General features: G+C 42.8%; 1 protein-coding gene across 3 annotated transcripts in view; it reads right to left on the bottom strand.

The window, feature by feature from the left end:
• Nucleotides 1-13,494, bottom strand: part of RAPGEF4 (Rap guanine nucleotide exchange factor 4) — a 337,463-nt gene that overhangs the window by 262,743 nt on the left and 61,226 nt on the right. For all 3 annotated transcript variants that reach the window (XM_008064745.2, XM_008064747.2, XM_008064746.2), the window contains exon 3: nt 11,343-11,431. In XM_008064745.2, the coding sequence (XP_008062936.1) occupies nt 11,343-11,431 (89 nt within the window). The remainder of the gene's footprint in view (nt 1-11,342; nt 11,432-13,494) is intronic.

Below are 13,494 nucleotides of genomic sequence, written 5' to 3'. Positions count from 1 at the left end.
AGTAGCTTGCCCAAGACCACAACTAGTGAGTGGAAGAGCTGAGACTAGAAACTAGTCAGTCTGACTATTTACTCCCAGACTTCTTAGATTTTGCCACAGGAAGTATAAGTACCTCTTGCTGAGGCTTAGTAGGAAAAAACGGTTCAGGTATTCACTTAATTCATATAGGTTTTTGTTTTCAAACAATCATATTTATTGAATGCCAAATAAGTCCACATCACCAAGAAAACATAAAACATTTGGTATTGCTTCTTCTTTAACCCTCCAATTCCAATATCGGGGTCCACTTCCCTCCCTAGAGCATCCAATCCACCCTAGGCAATCCTCCCCTCTTTAGGAGAAATGTAAGCGATCATAAACCCAGTAATTAAGAATCAAGTCAGCATTTCTGTTCTTCCCACTCTGGTCCTGTGCTCCAGTTCTGATCATGGAGTTCCTATCTTAGGTGGAGAAACAAGTTTCTTTTTGAGTCTCTGCCTGGACAACCTGCCGGGCATCCTATTTCTTCTCAAAGCGGTGGAGCCTTGTCCTGACAGCCCCCCATGGGACCCAGGTCCTCTCTGGCAGTCCTTCTGTGGCCAGACCTTCTAGCCAGCCTGCTCACTGCCCACCTCCACTGCTGAGCCCCCGTCGCCCTTATCCCACCCCTACACCTGCCTCAACCCCCGTCAGCGGGGCCAGACCTCCTCATGCTTGTTAGACCTGCCTTAGCCCTTCACCCTACTGGGAGAGGGGGGCTGTGTCACCTGCCTTCCTTCCTCTCCCCCCCTACCCAGCAGCACTCCTGACACTTCCCACCTCCACCATGGGGTGGCCCTGTTTCCCAGGTTCTCTTCCTTTTACTCAGCTGGACACCAACTGAAGTCATGAACAACAACTTGGCACAGTGTTTTCAGTGGGGCACACAGGTCAGCTTCATTCCTAAAAACTGATATTAGGTAAGCGGATAAAGATGTCAACAGCATCACCCCTGATGGAAGGCAATGAGCGTCAGGCAAAGGACACACACGTGGAGGCACCCAGAGTCAGAACACTCAACACTTAGCAGAAAAATCCCCTGGAGGCAGCAGAGTGAGAAAGCATGGGCCTTGGTAGACCTGGATTCAAAACTCATCTCTGCCAGGGACTAGCCCATAACTTTTTGCAATAATACTCCCTGGAGCCTCAGTACCCTCATTTGTAAAATGGGCACAATCTCTCTTATATGATTATTAGTAGTATTAAATAGAAATAAAATGATATACAGGCAGAGTCCTGTGTAGTTCCTGCCATGCAATAGGTATTCTGTAAGCAATGAAAATTATTATAAATTAGTCATATTTATATGCATGGATAGGTTATTTGTGTTGCTAAAGAACAAATCACATTTTTTATTATTTAAATAACAGAGAATTTCTATGCTCATTTTTGTATTAATCTTCAACTAATAATGACTTTCAACATTTAAATTCCAAGTTTCTCTGTCCCCTAGTCTGGATGTCAAGTGGTTTGAATGATCTGCAAAACACTTCAGCTCTCTGGGGGAGCTTGTATTCAAAGGAACCCTTCTGCTGGAAATCAAAGAATCCTTTTGCACTGCAACTAATCACCCCTTAATTTATCTGCTTTGTACATCTGAGTTATGGTATACTGGGTTTTCTCAAAGCAGGCTTTCTCAACTGAGGCATTTTATTTGTTTGTTTTGTCATAAACATAGCTACAGTATGAAAATGGAGAATGGTGTTAAGAAAGCCAATGGTTATGCATCACTGATAATTAAGACTGTCATCCAAGCTAAGAAACCTGTGCCTTGCAAATAATGTCTATAAGCATCAACTGAAATCCAACTTGCACAAGTTATAGACATTCTAATGAAATTTAAAATAGCTAGTAATAATCAATTAAAAGATGTAAGAATTATCTGTGGTAAGTACACCAATTTCTTTAATCGGCCTATAACTTCAAGGGCTATCAAATCATTTTATTATGCATATTTAACTCATTTCCATATTCACAGCTCAAGAAGAGTTAATTGTCTCATGGCAAATTTACTGTTTTGGATACACACTGAGTTAACACCAAGGAACAAATTGGTTCTTTTATTGTGCAGAGCCATAAACATAATTTTTTTTTCTTTTTTAGAGACAGGATGGGATCTCATCATGTTGCCCAGGCTGGAGTGCAGTGGCTATTCACAAGTGTGATCATGACTCACTACAGCCTCAAACTCTGGCCTCAAGCAATCTTCCCTCCTGAGTAGCTGCAACTACAGGCAGCAGTACCACCACACCCAGCCCAGAAACATAATTTCTTACAAGGCAAATATTTTTACAATTTTTATTTTAGGCCTATAGGCAATACCTGCCATTAAGTTTCATAGCACCTGGGTTTATTTCTCAGGTTTGAATTTAGTACTGCAATTTACTGAGAGCTCCAAGTCCTTTTAAATAATAAAATTTAATGGAACCCAATCTCTTAATTTGTGGAGACATTAGATTGTGTATGCTGTCAAAAGGATTTACTGCCAAGATGGAAAGCAAAATACTTCTCAGTCAAGTGTGTTTTTGAACAAATAGCAAAGACAAGGTCTGTTACTTTTAGAACACGTCCCTGGAATCAGCATGTTAGACACAGTTTAACAAGATCAGATGGGCTGGCTGCAGGAAGGCTAGATGTCAATGGACTATCATTAGCATTCTAATAACCGAATCAGGGGGGCCAGCCCCATGCCAGAGGAGAGTCAGTCTGTCCAGCATCCACCCAAAGAAAGACTCACACAACAACAAAACTAAATACAGGATTCAAAATGCTAAATAAATTCCCAAACAGTTCCAAGCAAATAGTCTGGCCTAAGCACAGACAAGCAGGAAGAGATTACAAACCATTGCTGTGGACTTGACACCTTTCATGCTTTGTGGGCTCAATGTGTTCAGAAATGTGCTCAAAAAAAAAAAAGTTTCCCAATGATGGTCATGTTCTCTGTCTGAAAATAATAGAATGAAATGGGTGAATGGAAAAATCAGAATATTTTGATTTTGATAGATAGAAATACACAAAGAGAGACAGAAAGATCCACATTACGGTGAAACATACCTGTCCTTCACATTTTATAAATAAAAACACAGTGCTTAACAACATCTTTGTTGTAGGGGGAAGAAGAGAGGGCAAATAAAAGCATACTATTCTACTTTAGGAAAAAAGCTATCAAGAGATCTTTTTCAGAAATTGGGCTGAAACTGGCCAGATAATTTCACAGATGAGGAGAAGAAACTAAGTGATGACCAAGGCCAAGTGCAGCCTGGGTTCTCTGATCTATGAAATGACTGAACAATACTGTTAAACTTCTTGCTATTTCAAATTCCAAGTGCATTTCCTGCTTTTTCTATTCTAGCACTCCCCTCTTGTGGTGAAATAACAGCATTGCAGTCATTGCAATCTATAGCACTCTACCCCAGGCGACCAACTTTTTTTTCTTGAAATGGTCATTTAAAAAAGCATAGGATCTTGCTCGATCCCAAACTTTGCACTAATCGTGTGTTACATTCATCAGCTCATTTAAGGTAGGGACTACTATTCCCAATAAGTGGCAGAGATAGAATTTCAAAGAAAGTCTGAATTTAAGCACTGTGCATTGCCTTAGGTAAATACAAACACTTTAAATAAGCATCTGTGAGAGAGGTTGAAATGAATTAAAAAACGATCCCATTCTCTGTCTTACAGCATAAGTTTCTATTCTGTCAGCAGCCATCAGAAATTCTTCTTTCACGTAACTGAAAAAACTTTCTATTTTTTGTGTATAAAGATTAATGAAAAATCGTATACATTTCTAGGATTTAGATTTTACGACGCCAAAAAGCCCCTCACCTGTAAAATATGCAGAGAAAACTAGGACCCTCCCCCTCCTCTCTCTTTCCCTCTGAAATACACACACACACACCGATATAGTGAGGTTTATAAGCTTCTTTATTGTTTTTAAGCTTAATATTAATTGTTTATAACTTGTTCCAATGTTCATCTCTAACCCTAAATCCATTAATATTTTAGTAATTTAAAAAATACACCCATAGTATTATTCATTCACATGAGAATGTACAATGACTGGCTTTTAGCCGAGTTAAGTGACACAGGCACCAAGACAGGAGCAATTCTCGTGCGCAAGAGTTCCAAGGTAGGATCTGCAGGCAGATGTGTTCTGGTTAGACTCAGGTAAGAGACTGAGGGTGGGGACAGGTATCACTTGGAAACTGGAAAGATTAATTCTTGATAGGCTCCATGTGGCCTATAGAAAGCTACGTGATCAGGAGAGCCAGGCTGGGTCACCGAGGGGGTGAAGCAGTCAGTGGGCAGGTCCCCTTCCTGGGTGCTCTAAAGGTCATGGGCTAGGACAGAATGGCCAGGGCTGGAAGGACATCCGAGGAGCTGGGACTGAGGCCTCTGACAACTACACAGAACACTAGGAGTGTTTCTGAGGTAGGTTTTGTTTTATGGAGTAATGGAATAAATATCATTGACACAAAGATATTTGCAGGGATTTGTAAGTCTCTAAAAGTTCCTCAAAGTCATAGGAACAGAATAATCTTCACATTTCCCGGAATTCTTAGGAAAACATGGTTTCAAGGCAGTAACAAGAGAAACTAAAGCAGTGAAGCCCCAGCCCCTCAGGGAGGCTCTCCAGCAGGTAGTGTCCACACCCCCTCCCCGTCCCCATCCAGGGGCTTTTTCTCTAGGACTGGGGACTTGGCCTCGGGAAAAGCAGGGAGCAGAAGCAGAGTGTGGCTCTGGGGCCCGCCTAGAAAGGGTTAAACTGTGAGAGACAGAAGAAAGGAGTCAGCTCTCATGCTCAGCAGGATTCACAACGCTGCTACGTGATGTGTCCCCCTACGTGATGTGTCCCGTGATGTATCCTGAGCCTGGGGAAGACGCATGGGGTAAGGAAGATGCACGGGGTACGGCCGGGTCAGCCTGCAGCTCACAGCTCCCCCAGGGCTGACTTCTGTTTCTACGCTGGCCAGGTGAACTGATGGTGCCACACTGGGAGGTGAGCCATCTGGCTCCTACAACCCCTCTCCCACGAAAGGGCCTGAACTGCATGTCACCCCTCATCAGAATGTCTGTATTTTAATAGTTCTTCCAAAGGTGGAATCAGTGGCTTTCATTGTTATCACCTTAGGCCTTAGTGATCTAGGAACAAAGAAGAATCCACATCGCCCTCCCCTGCCCCCCATGGACACTGGAGGGGCTTGGGGTCTGCAGACCCCTTGCAGACACCCCAGGTAAAGCCCATACACGTTCCTATAATGCAGGACAGCGGGGGGCAGAGTGCTGGATGGGCTCGGGAGGCCACAGGTGCTTCTCAGTGCTCAGGCTCATCGCTCTGCCATCTTGAGCAGACCACTCTTTCTTCTGTGGACTGAGCAGGATACAACCCAGCTGGGCCCCCCAGCAGGGTAGGTTCCAAGGCAAGGATGCCTGTGAAATGCCCAGTCAATGATGAGAGTGACTAGTGCATGCTGGTGGGATATGGCCAATGAAAAATGTGTGACCCTCAACCTAGTGTCCAAAGAAGAGCCTTCTAAACCAATCACACAAGGAAGGGGTGTGTGTGTGTGTGTGTGTGTGTGTGTGTGTGTGTGTGTGTGTGTGTGTGTTTTAACCAAGTAAGCAAAAAAAATAGAAATGGATGACAGGAAGAAAGGAAAATAATATTATATTGAAACAGCCAAGAAAGCAATATAAATGTATGAGTCAAATAGAATATTTATGCCCTATGTATTATTGAAATGTATCTATAATTATAGCTTCCTACCATCATATAAAATAGGGTGGTTTTTTTCAGCAAAAAGTGCCCATCAAATCAATCATACCTAATAAATGTATAGTACAAAAGAATACACTAGGATCTGTGGGGGGTTGTCTTCTGAATTTACAAAGGGAGACTCAAAAAAACTCAGAATTATTTTTTGGAGAACCTTGTAGTACAAGCTTTCTCCTCTAGGTAAGGGTTTTAGGAACCCATCAGCATCAGTGTACCAGCTAGCATTGTGAGAGGCTATGTTTGGCTTCTGTAATTTTTTTTTTTTTTTTAGATTATCTCAGTGCATTTGCCCATTTCGTGATGGGCAATTTACAAGCGCATCTGCCCACACCATGCTGAGTGCTCAGAATTTTTGACCAAAAAGGGCAGTACCCCCATGCTCTACCCTCCCTATTCGCCTGACCTCACCCAAGCAACATTTTTGTTTGTTTCTTTCCCTAGATGAGAAAAGCTCTCAAAGGGAAACATTTTGCCGATGTGGAAGAGTTGAAACAAAAAATAGCAGAAGCTCTAAAGGGCATCAATATAACGAGTTCGAAAACTATTTTGAGCAGTGGCAAAAGCATCTTCATAGGCGTATTACATCAAATGGAGAGTACTTTGAAGGTGACCGAAGTTTAAACATGTAAGAATACACAAATTTTAATAAATTCTGGGGTTTTTGGGTCCCCCCTCGTACTTCTTATTTCCAGAGTGGCATCACTTCCCAAGTAAGGGGTCCACCTTTCCCTCAACCCCCACACACACCCCATCAACATCTCTTCTAACCATTCCACCTCCTTCTTGTACATACTGTGCCTCAGTTTCTCTCCCTTGTCACCCACACTTGTCGACCCCACCTCTCATCTGGAAGCCCTCTGACGGTGAGGGTGGTGCTCATTTCACTGTGTACCTTCAGATCCAAGAGTGTGTGGGAAGAGGACCCTCCGCAACAGCAGGCCTCAGGGGGAGCAAACACCTGGGAGGTGGGCTGGGAGGAGAGGAGGTATGGGGCTCCGAGCTGGCATCAGACACCAGGAGCAGATTTCGAGGAGCTGCAACGGAAAAGCTTCTCCTCTCCATATTGGTTATTCCTCAAAGGCTCAGTGCGACCCCCCTTCCCCGAAATCCTTCAGATTGGCACCTGTACAACCCTAACAGGCAGGCACTTGAGCCCTAGAATCACAAAGAACTGGCCCTGACGCCCAACACTGTATGACCTTGGGCAGTTATTGAACATCTAGCCTGTAAAACGAGATACATCATAGCACTAAATAGGCAGGGAGGGCCGGTTGGTGAGTACCAGCGAGATCATGCTCGTGACGCGTTGGGCACAAAGCGGCCTGCAGGGGGCGCCCCGTGGCCAGCAGCCATTCCCACGCTTCTCTCACCATCCTGGCTCTGGGGAGCAGCCGACACCCCACTGAGGGGCTGAAACCCAGATATGCTCTTGGGAATTTGTCACTACATCCCCTCTGCCTCTCAGATTAGAGGGCAGACACATAGGGCAGGGAGGGGCAGGCTGGCACGAAACTCTGCCCTACCCTCTTTGAAAGGCTTGACCTGTGCTATTACTTTTCCTTCCTTGATTCTTGTAGACTCTTGTAACTTTTCTTCTTTCTCTTTTATCAGCCCTCCACACCTTTTCTCATAGGTAAGCAGCAAGAGGAACAAGGAAGTTGAAGTATACCCAACCTGAATTCAAATCTCGGTTTGCCTATGTTGCATCTGTGTGACTCTGGGAAATGCACCTAATGTTTCTGAGCTTTGTTTTCAAGCCTGGTGGCGAAACAGGACATCAATGCTTACAGATTAATCCAGTTAATGTCCACAGAACCCCTCACACAGTGTGACACAAGGAACGCACTTAGCAATGATCGCTTCTGGTCTCTATGGGTAGGAGTTCCAGGACTCTTCTGGTTCCTCTCGCCCTCACCCAACCTCATTTCTCTCCCCATTGGGGCCTATTATGGTTAATTTTATGTGTTAACTTGGCTAGACTGTGGTGGACAGTTATTTGGTCAACTACTAGTCTAGATGTTGCTGTAAAGGTAGGTCTTAGATGTGATTAACATTCACAATCAGTAGACCTTAAATAGATTACCCTCCGTAATGTGGGAATGCCTCATCCAATCAGTAGAAGGCCTTAAGAGCAAATAGGTTTTCCTTGAGGTTTCCCAAAGAAAAAGGCAATCTGCTTCCAGACTGTAACCTAGACATTCTGCCTGCATTTCCAGCCTTGGAATTCAAACTGCAACAATAACTCTTAACTGAATCTCCAGCCTGCCAGCTTGCCCTGCAGACTTCAGACCTGTCAACCCCATGATCATGTAAACCAGTTCCTTAAATCAATCTCTCTCTGTCTGTGTTTCCTATTGCTTCTGAAGAATCTTGATGTAGATAGCGTACTATACTGCCAAGCCAACTAATCACCCTGATTTGCACACACTGCTAGTAGGCCAGACCCAGAGTCCATTCAAGGCAGCACAGGTTGATACGGTATTTTTGTTTCTCCCTTTCAAGCATCTTGGCATGAAAGGAGGTTCAGTCATCTTATTCGTCTCCTTGGCATTGCCCTCCCAGTTGGCTGGACCACGTCCTGCCTTCAGAGCTGCCTGGGACCTGTCTATTTCAGGTTACACTCTGGAGAGCTGAGGGTACAGGGTCAATGTGCTTTCTCTTCCTTTTATCTTAATGATACGAATCAATCCAGAAGACTCAGGTTGAAACATTGCGGGATGAAGTACATAAGGAAGGCAGCAAGACCCCTTTGGCATAGAGCTAATAATTCCTAACAGTCAAAAGAAGAGAAGTCCAGCATAGGAATGTTCTCTGTATTGGTTTTGAGGTCAAAACCGCAGGTAAATCTAATTAAAATTTTACTCAAATTATTTTTAAACCATAGCTAATAACCAAGTGTTCCTCGGCTATTCTTTGCCAGGATCCTATGGTGAGAGATAAGTGGTTATGGGCAATATTCCTGGTCAAATGCTATTTTAATACCATAAAAGTCTCAGGCCAGCTTTAACAGCTGGTGTGTGGGCACCTCAGTGCTGATGTTGTTTATCATCCCCTCAGGCACATCTGCTCTTCCTCCTCTTCTTCTCCTCCTCGTCTCCCTGAGTTTTCTTCTTCTCTCTTGTCTCCTCCCGAATTCTCATCTTCCTCCCCTTTCCTCTCTTTCCTCACCTTCCTCTTTTCTACTTCTCCCTCTCTCCACTCATTCAGGACCCGCTTGAGATGCAGGAGGAACCAAGGAGAATGGTCGTCCACTAGGCCCTATCCCCTGGGCACACCCATGCAGGTGAAGCCTGAGAAAGAGAAGCACTGAGAGCAGCTCAAAAGAGACTCAGAGAGTATCCACCAGAATAGTACCTACAGGTAGGAGATGTGCAGAAATAAAAGACATGGAGTCATCAGTAAGGATGACAAAAGGTGGGGAGAGAGAGAAGTTGCATGTTTCATCATGATGTTTCTTTTGAGTCAAATGGCAGAGAGCAGTGACTAAGAGCCTATGTTTGGGTGCCTGACTTTTTGGGGTTTTAATCTGGTTCCCCTAATTTCTAGATGCATTACTTGGGCAAATTATTTAACCACTTGGGGACTCTGTTTTCTCTTCTGCAAAATGAGAACAGGTCAGGTGTGGTGACTCACACCTGTAATCCCAGCACTTTGGGAGTCTGAGGTAGGAGGATTGCTTGAGCCCAGGAGTTCAAAACCAGCCTAGGCAACACAGCAAGACTTCATCTCTACAAAAAAATAAAAATAAAAAATTAGCTGGGCATGGTGGTGTGCACCCGTAGTCTCAGTTACTCAGGAGGCTGAGATAGAAGGATCATTTGAACCCAAGAAGTCAAGGCTGTGGTGAGCTCCAGCTTAAAAAGTTGCAGCCCAGGAGGTCAAGGCTGCACTCTGGTCTGGGTGACAAAGTAAGACTCCAACTCAAAAAAAATAAATAAAATTTTTAAAAAATGAGAACAGGAACATGACCTACCTCATAAGGTTAATGTGAGAATTAAAAGAGTAAATAAATATCCATTAGGTGCCTGAAACACTGCCAAGCAAATATCCAAGAAATATTAGATAAATTGAATATGGATGCATATCTTGGATATATTGGATATGGGTAAACATATTGGATATGGCAAATATCTAAGAAATTCTAGCTATTTTGAGTCCCACTGAGGCAGCTTACAAGAATCGAAATGTACCTCTCACTTCAACCCCCCCTGAAATTCAAAAGAAAATCAGTCCTACAAGAGGGGAAAGAGAGAAAGTACCATCGAAGGTGGTGAGAAGCACAGGCTCCAGGCAGTGTCTAGTGGAACTTTGCACGCACTGATGCACAGGAAGAGTATACGATGGGCTTTACAGGATTCAGACACTGGCCTGCGATTTTAACTATCCATTACAATGGGCAACACACAGGACATTATATTGCAAATTTCAAATGCCCGCTTTACCAACCATTTTTTGAGATACCACTCCATTTTTAAGATGGTGACTGCCCACAATTCCAATATGCACACAGGTCCCTAGAAAATTTAAATCTCTAATCTGGTGTATCATAAATGCTTTGAATATTTGAAGTGTGCTACTTGTGAAAAAGGCTCAGAAACACTGTCTTGTCCATGGCACTTGGCCTTAGGCTGTCTGCCCCTTTAACCTAATTCTTTGATTTTTCTTAGTAATTCTTTCTGATTTTATAATTAACCAACTTTCATCCCTCAGTTTTTATCTGAATCCTGAATATGTGGACATAAGACGAGGAACATTTTCATAGCGACCCTTGAAGGTGGCCCTTTGGGGGCCATACTTTTCAGATGAAAGGTTCTTGGCTCTGAAGAGGTAGGTTGTGTACATTTAGACCACGCGTCATAATGATGGAGCAAGGACCACTGCAGATATGAAAGGAAACTCTAGGTCCAGTTCTAAATATTCACAAATATTTTGAAAAGAAAAGAGTATGAGTTGTAGCTACTGGATGCCAAACTCCTCAGAGGTGACCAATGAAGATAAAGAAAGCCACTGCAGCACTTCAGAAGAAAATTAACATTCTTGGCCTTCCACAATATTATTGGTAGAGAAATAGTCAGAGACTTCAGGGGGACCACATTTCCCCCGCATTACTGGAGCTCCTACAAGGCTGATGAGGCCGTCACTTCTGGACAAAGAAAAGTCAGGATATGAGAAGGAGAAAGAATCCAAGAAGAAACCTAGGAAGACTTGCTTCTCCCGCCCCCTTGCTCACACTTCATCCTGTATAACAGCAATTTATCACATCGCAATTGTTTACGTTTCCCAGTAGACTGTAAGCTTCTGGAAGGCAGGCACTGTGTTCTTGCATTTCATGTTCCCACACCTGGTATCATACTCAAATCACAGAAGACATTCAAAATTTATGTTTGTTGAGTAACTTAATATTCAACAAATACTGTTGAAGCCCTTACCATGAGAAAGAGAAAATGGATTTGAAAATGTAATTTTGAGGGCATAAAGGGCACAGGGATGATGTATCTTTTAAAAATAAGAATAATAAATCCTACTTTAAAAGAATAGAGTATATTACCTGATGGCTGCTGGTCTCAGATACTTTAACATCCAAAGACCCTGCCAGGACAGCATACCAGTTTGTTCCAATATCACCCTGGCGAAATACTGAAAAAGAAACAGTGATGTAAATGTAATAAATATAACTTGGTTTTACTGTTGGATCTGATAGTCTTTCACTGGACATTATAAGCATGTCTTGGACCTAACTGAGTTTACCACCCTTGTCCCACTTCCCATAAGAACATGACATGTTTTTCTTTACCTCGTCTGTCAACAAAGCTATATTCTATTTATTCAATATTCTATGAAGTGGAACTCTATTCAACAAAACTCTTCCATACCTACAAAATAAGGGATGATAATCCTAAATTTTATAATATTCTTTGCATTTAAGATGCATTGACTGATATTTTGATATCTTAAATACATTTCAAAATTATTTCTCTAGATGGGGTACATGTTAACAGAAACCCAGACTACCATCCCAATTTCCTAAATCTCTATTAAAAGCACCTTGTTTTCTAGAATACCACTTCTCCTTTTAAGCTGACCAACGAATGATTAAAAAACCAAAATCTGCTTTGTTTAAAATTTTTAACTACTGCATTATGATTGTCCATTTTCTTGTTCATTTTATAGATTCACTGCTTTTAGGCATTTGGAAATAATTCTTACCAGAAATTTCTGAAACTGATTTCACTCTAAGTTTGTCACCTCAGAGAGAAAATATTTAGATATTTAGATAGAACTTTAGTTCCCATATCATGTTAAGATCAAACTTTGGAAAGTAATTTAACTTTTTTTTTTTTGTATTGGAGTCTCATTCTGTCACCCAGACTGGAGTGAAGTGGCCGCTCCCGGCCACTGCAACCTCGACCAGCTGGGCTCCGGCGATCCTTCCGCCTCAGCCTTCCGAGTAGTCAGAATTACAGGCGCGCGCTACCACGCCCGGCTAATTTTTTTATTTATTGTAGAGATGAGGTCTCGCCTGCCCAGGCGGGTCTCGAACCCGCGGGCTCAGGCAACCCACTCACCTAAGCCTCCCAAAGGCGCAGGATTACAGGCTGAGCCACTGAGCCCGGCTTGGAAAGTAATTTTGAAACACTGGTTCAGAAATCTTATACAAACCAACTATCCTTTTAACTATCCTAGCTAAATAACTAGATGGAAGGATTTGCTATTTTAAAATTTGTGACTCAATGAAAAATCACATGTCAGCTCAGCGGGACAGTTGAGTTCTGGCAAGGCTAGTGGTCACTGAATAAGAGCAAGCTTCTGGGAACCACGAATAATGACGTCAAGCCGCTCTGAACTCCCTGACAAGGAAGGCAAAGAACAACAATGGCATCACACCAAGTGCAATGATGGGCTTAAGATGGGCTTGATGAGTTCGTGGTTGACCCCTCCAGTAACTGGGCTGCTCCAAACCTTTGTAAGTGACTCATTTTAGAGTTAGAGTCTCGCCTTTCCTGAACTTCTTAGCCCCAAAAGACATTATCATTTGCCAATCAAAGTCACATTACATATTATAGAAGATTCATTTTGAAAATGGCTTTTAGAAACAGAAAATGAAAAAAATGAAGTTTCTAATATCAGTAAAAAGTAAAAAAGGTTGGAAATGATATGTATCGATGGTTTTTTTTAATAGAAATATGACCATGTTTATGTGTGTACACATGGGAAAACATCTTAAAGGATACACATAAAATGTTAATAGTGGCCAGGCTCGGTGGCTCAGCCTGTAATCCCAGCACTTTGGGAGGCCAAGGTGAGTGAATTGCCTGAGCCCGCGGGTTCGAGACCCGCCTGGGCAACTTGACGAGACCTCATCTCTACAATAAATCAAAAATTAGCTGGGTAAATTCTGGTAGCTCGCGCCTGTAGTTCCAGCTACTTGGAAGGCTGAGGCAGAAGTATCGCCAGAGCCCAACACGTCGAGGCTGTGGTGGCCGGGAGCGGCCATTGCACTCCAGTCTGGGTGACAGAGTGAGACTCCAATACAAAAAAAAAAAAATTCCAGCTGTCACTGTATCTCCCTTCCCCTTATTCACACCTGGAATAGATTCTATTACTGAGGTTAATTCAAAACGTGACTATGAGCATTAGTTAAGAGACCTTTTACCTTTACTTAATATCCTATTGGTCACACATTTCTTAGATTAGGGAAG

Source organism: Carlito syrichta, unplaced genomic scaffold, assembly GCF_000164805.1.
Source record: "Carlito syrichta isolate Samal-C Ts95f unplaced genomic scaffold, Tarsius_syrichta-2.0.1 Scaffold307991, whole genome shotgun sequence".
NCBI classification, from domain to species: domain Eukaryota; kingdom Metazoa; phylum Chordata; class Mammalia; order Primates; family Tarsiidae; genus Carlito; species Carlito syrichta.
This window is presented reverse-complemented; position numbering and strand designations above follow the sequence as displayed.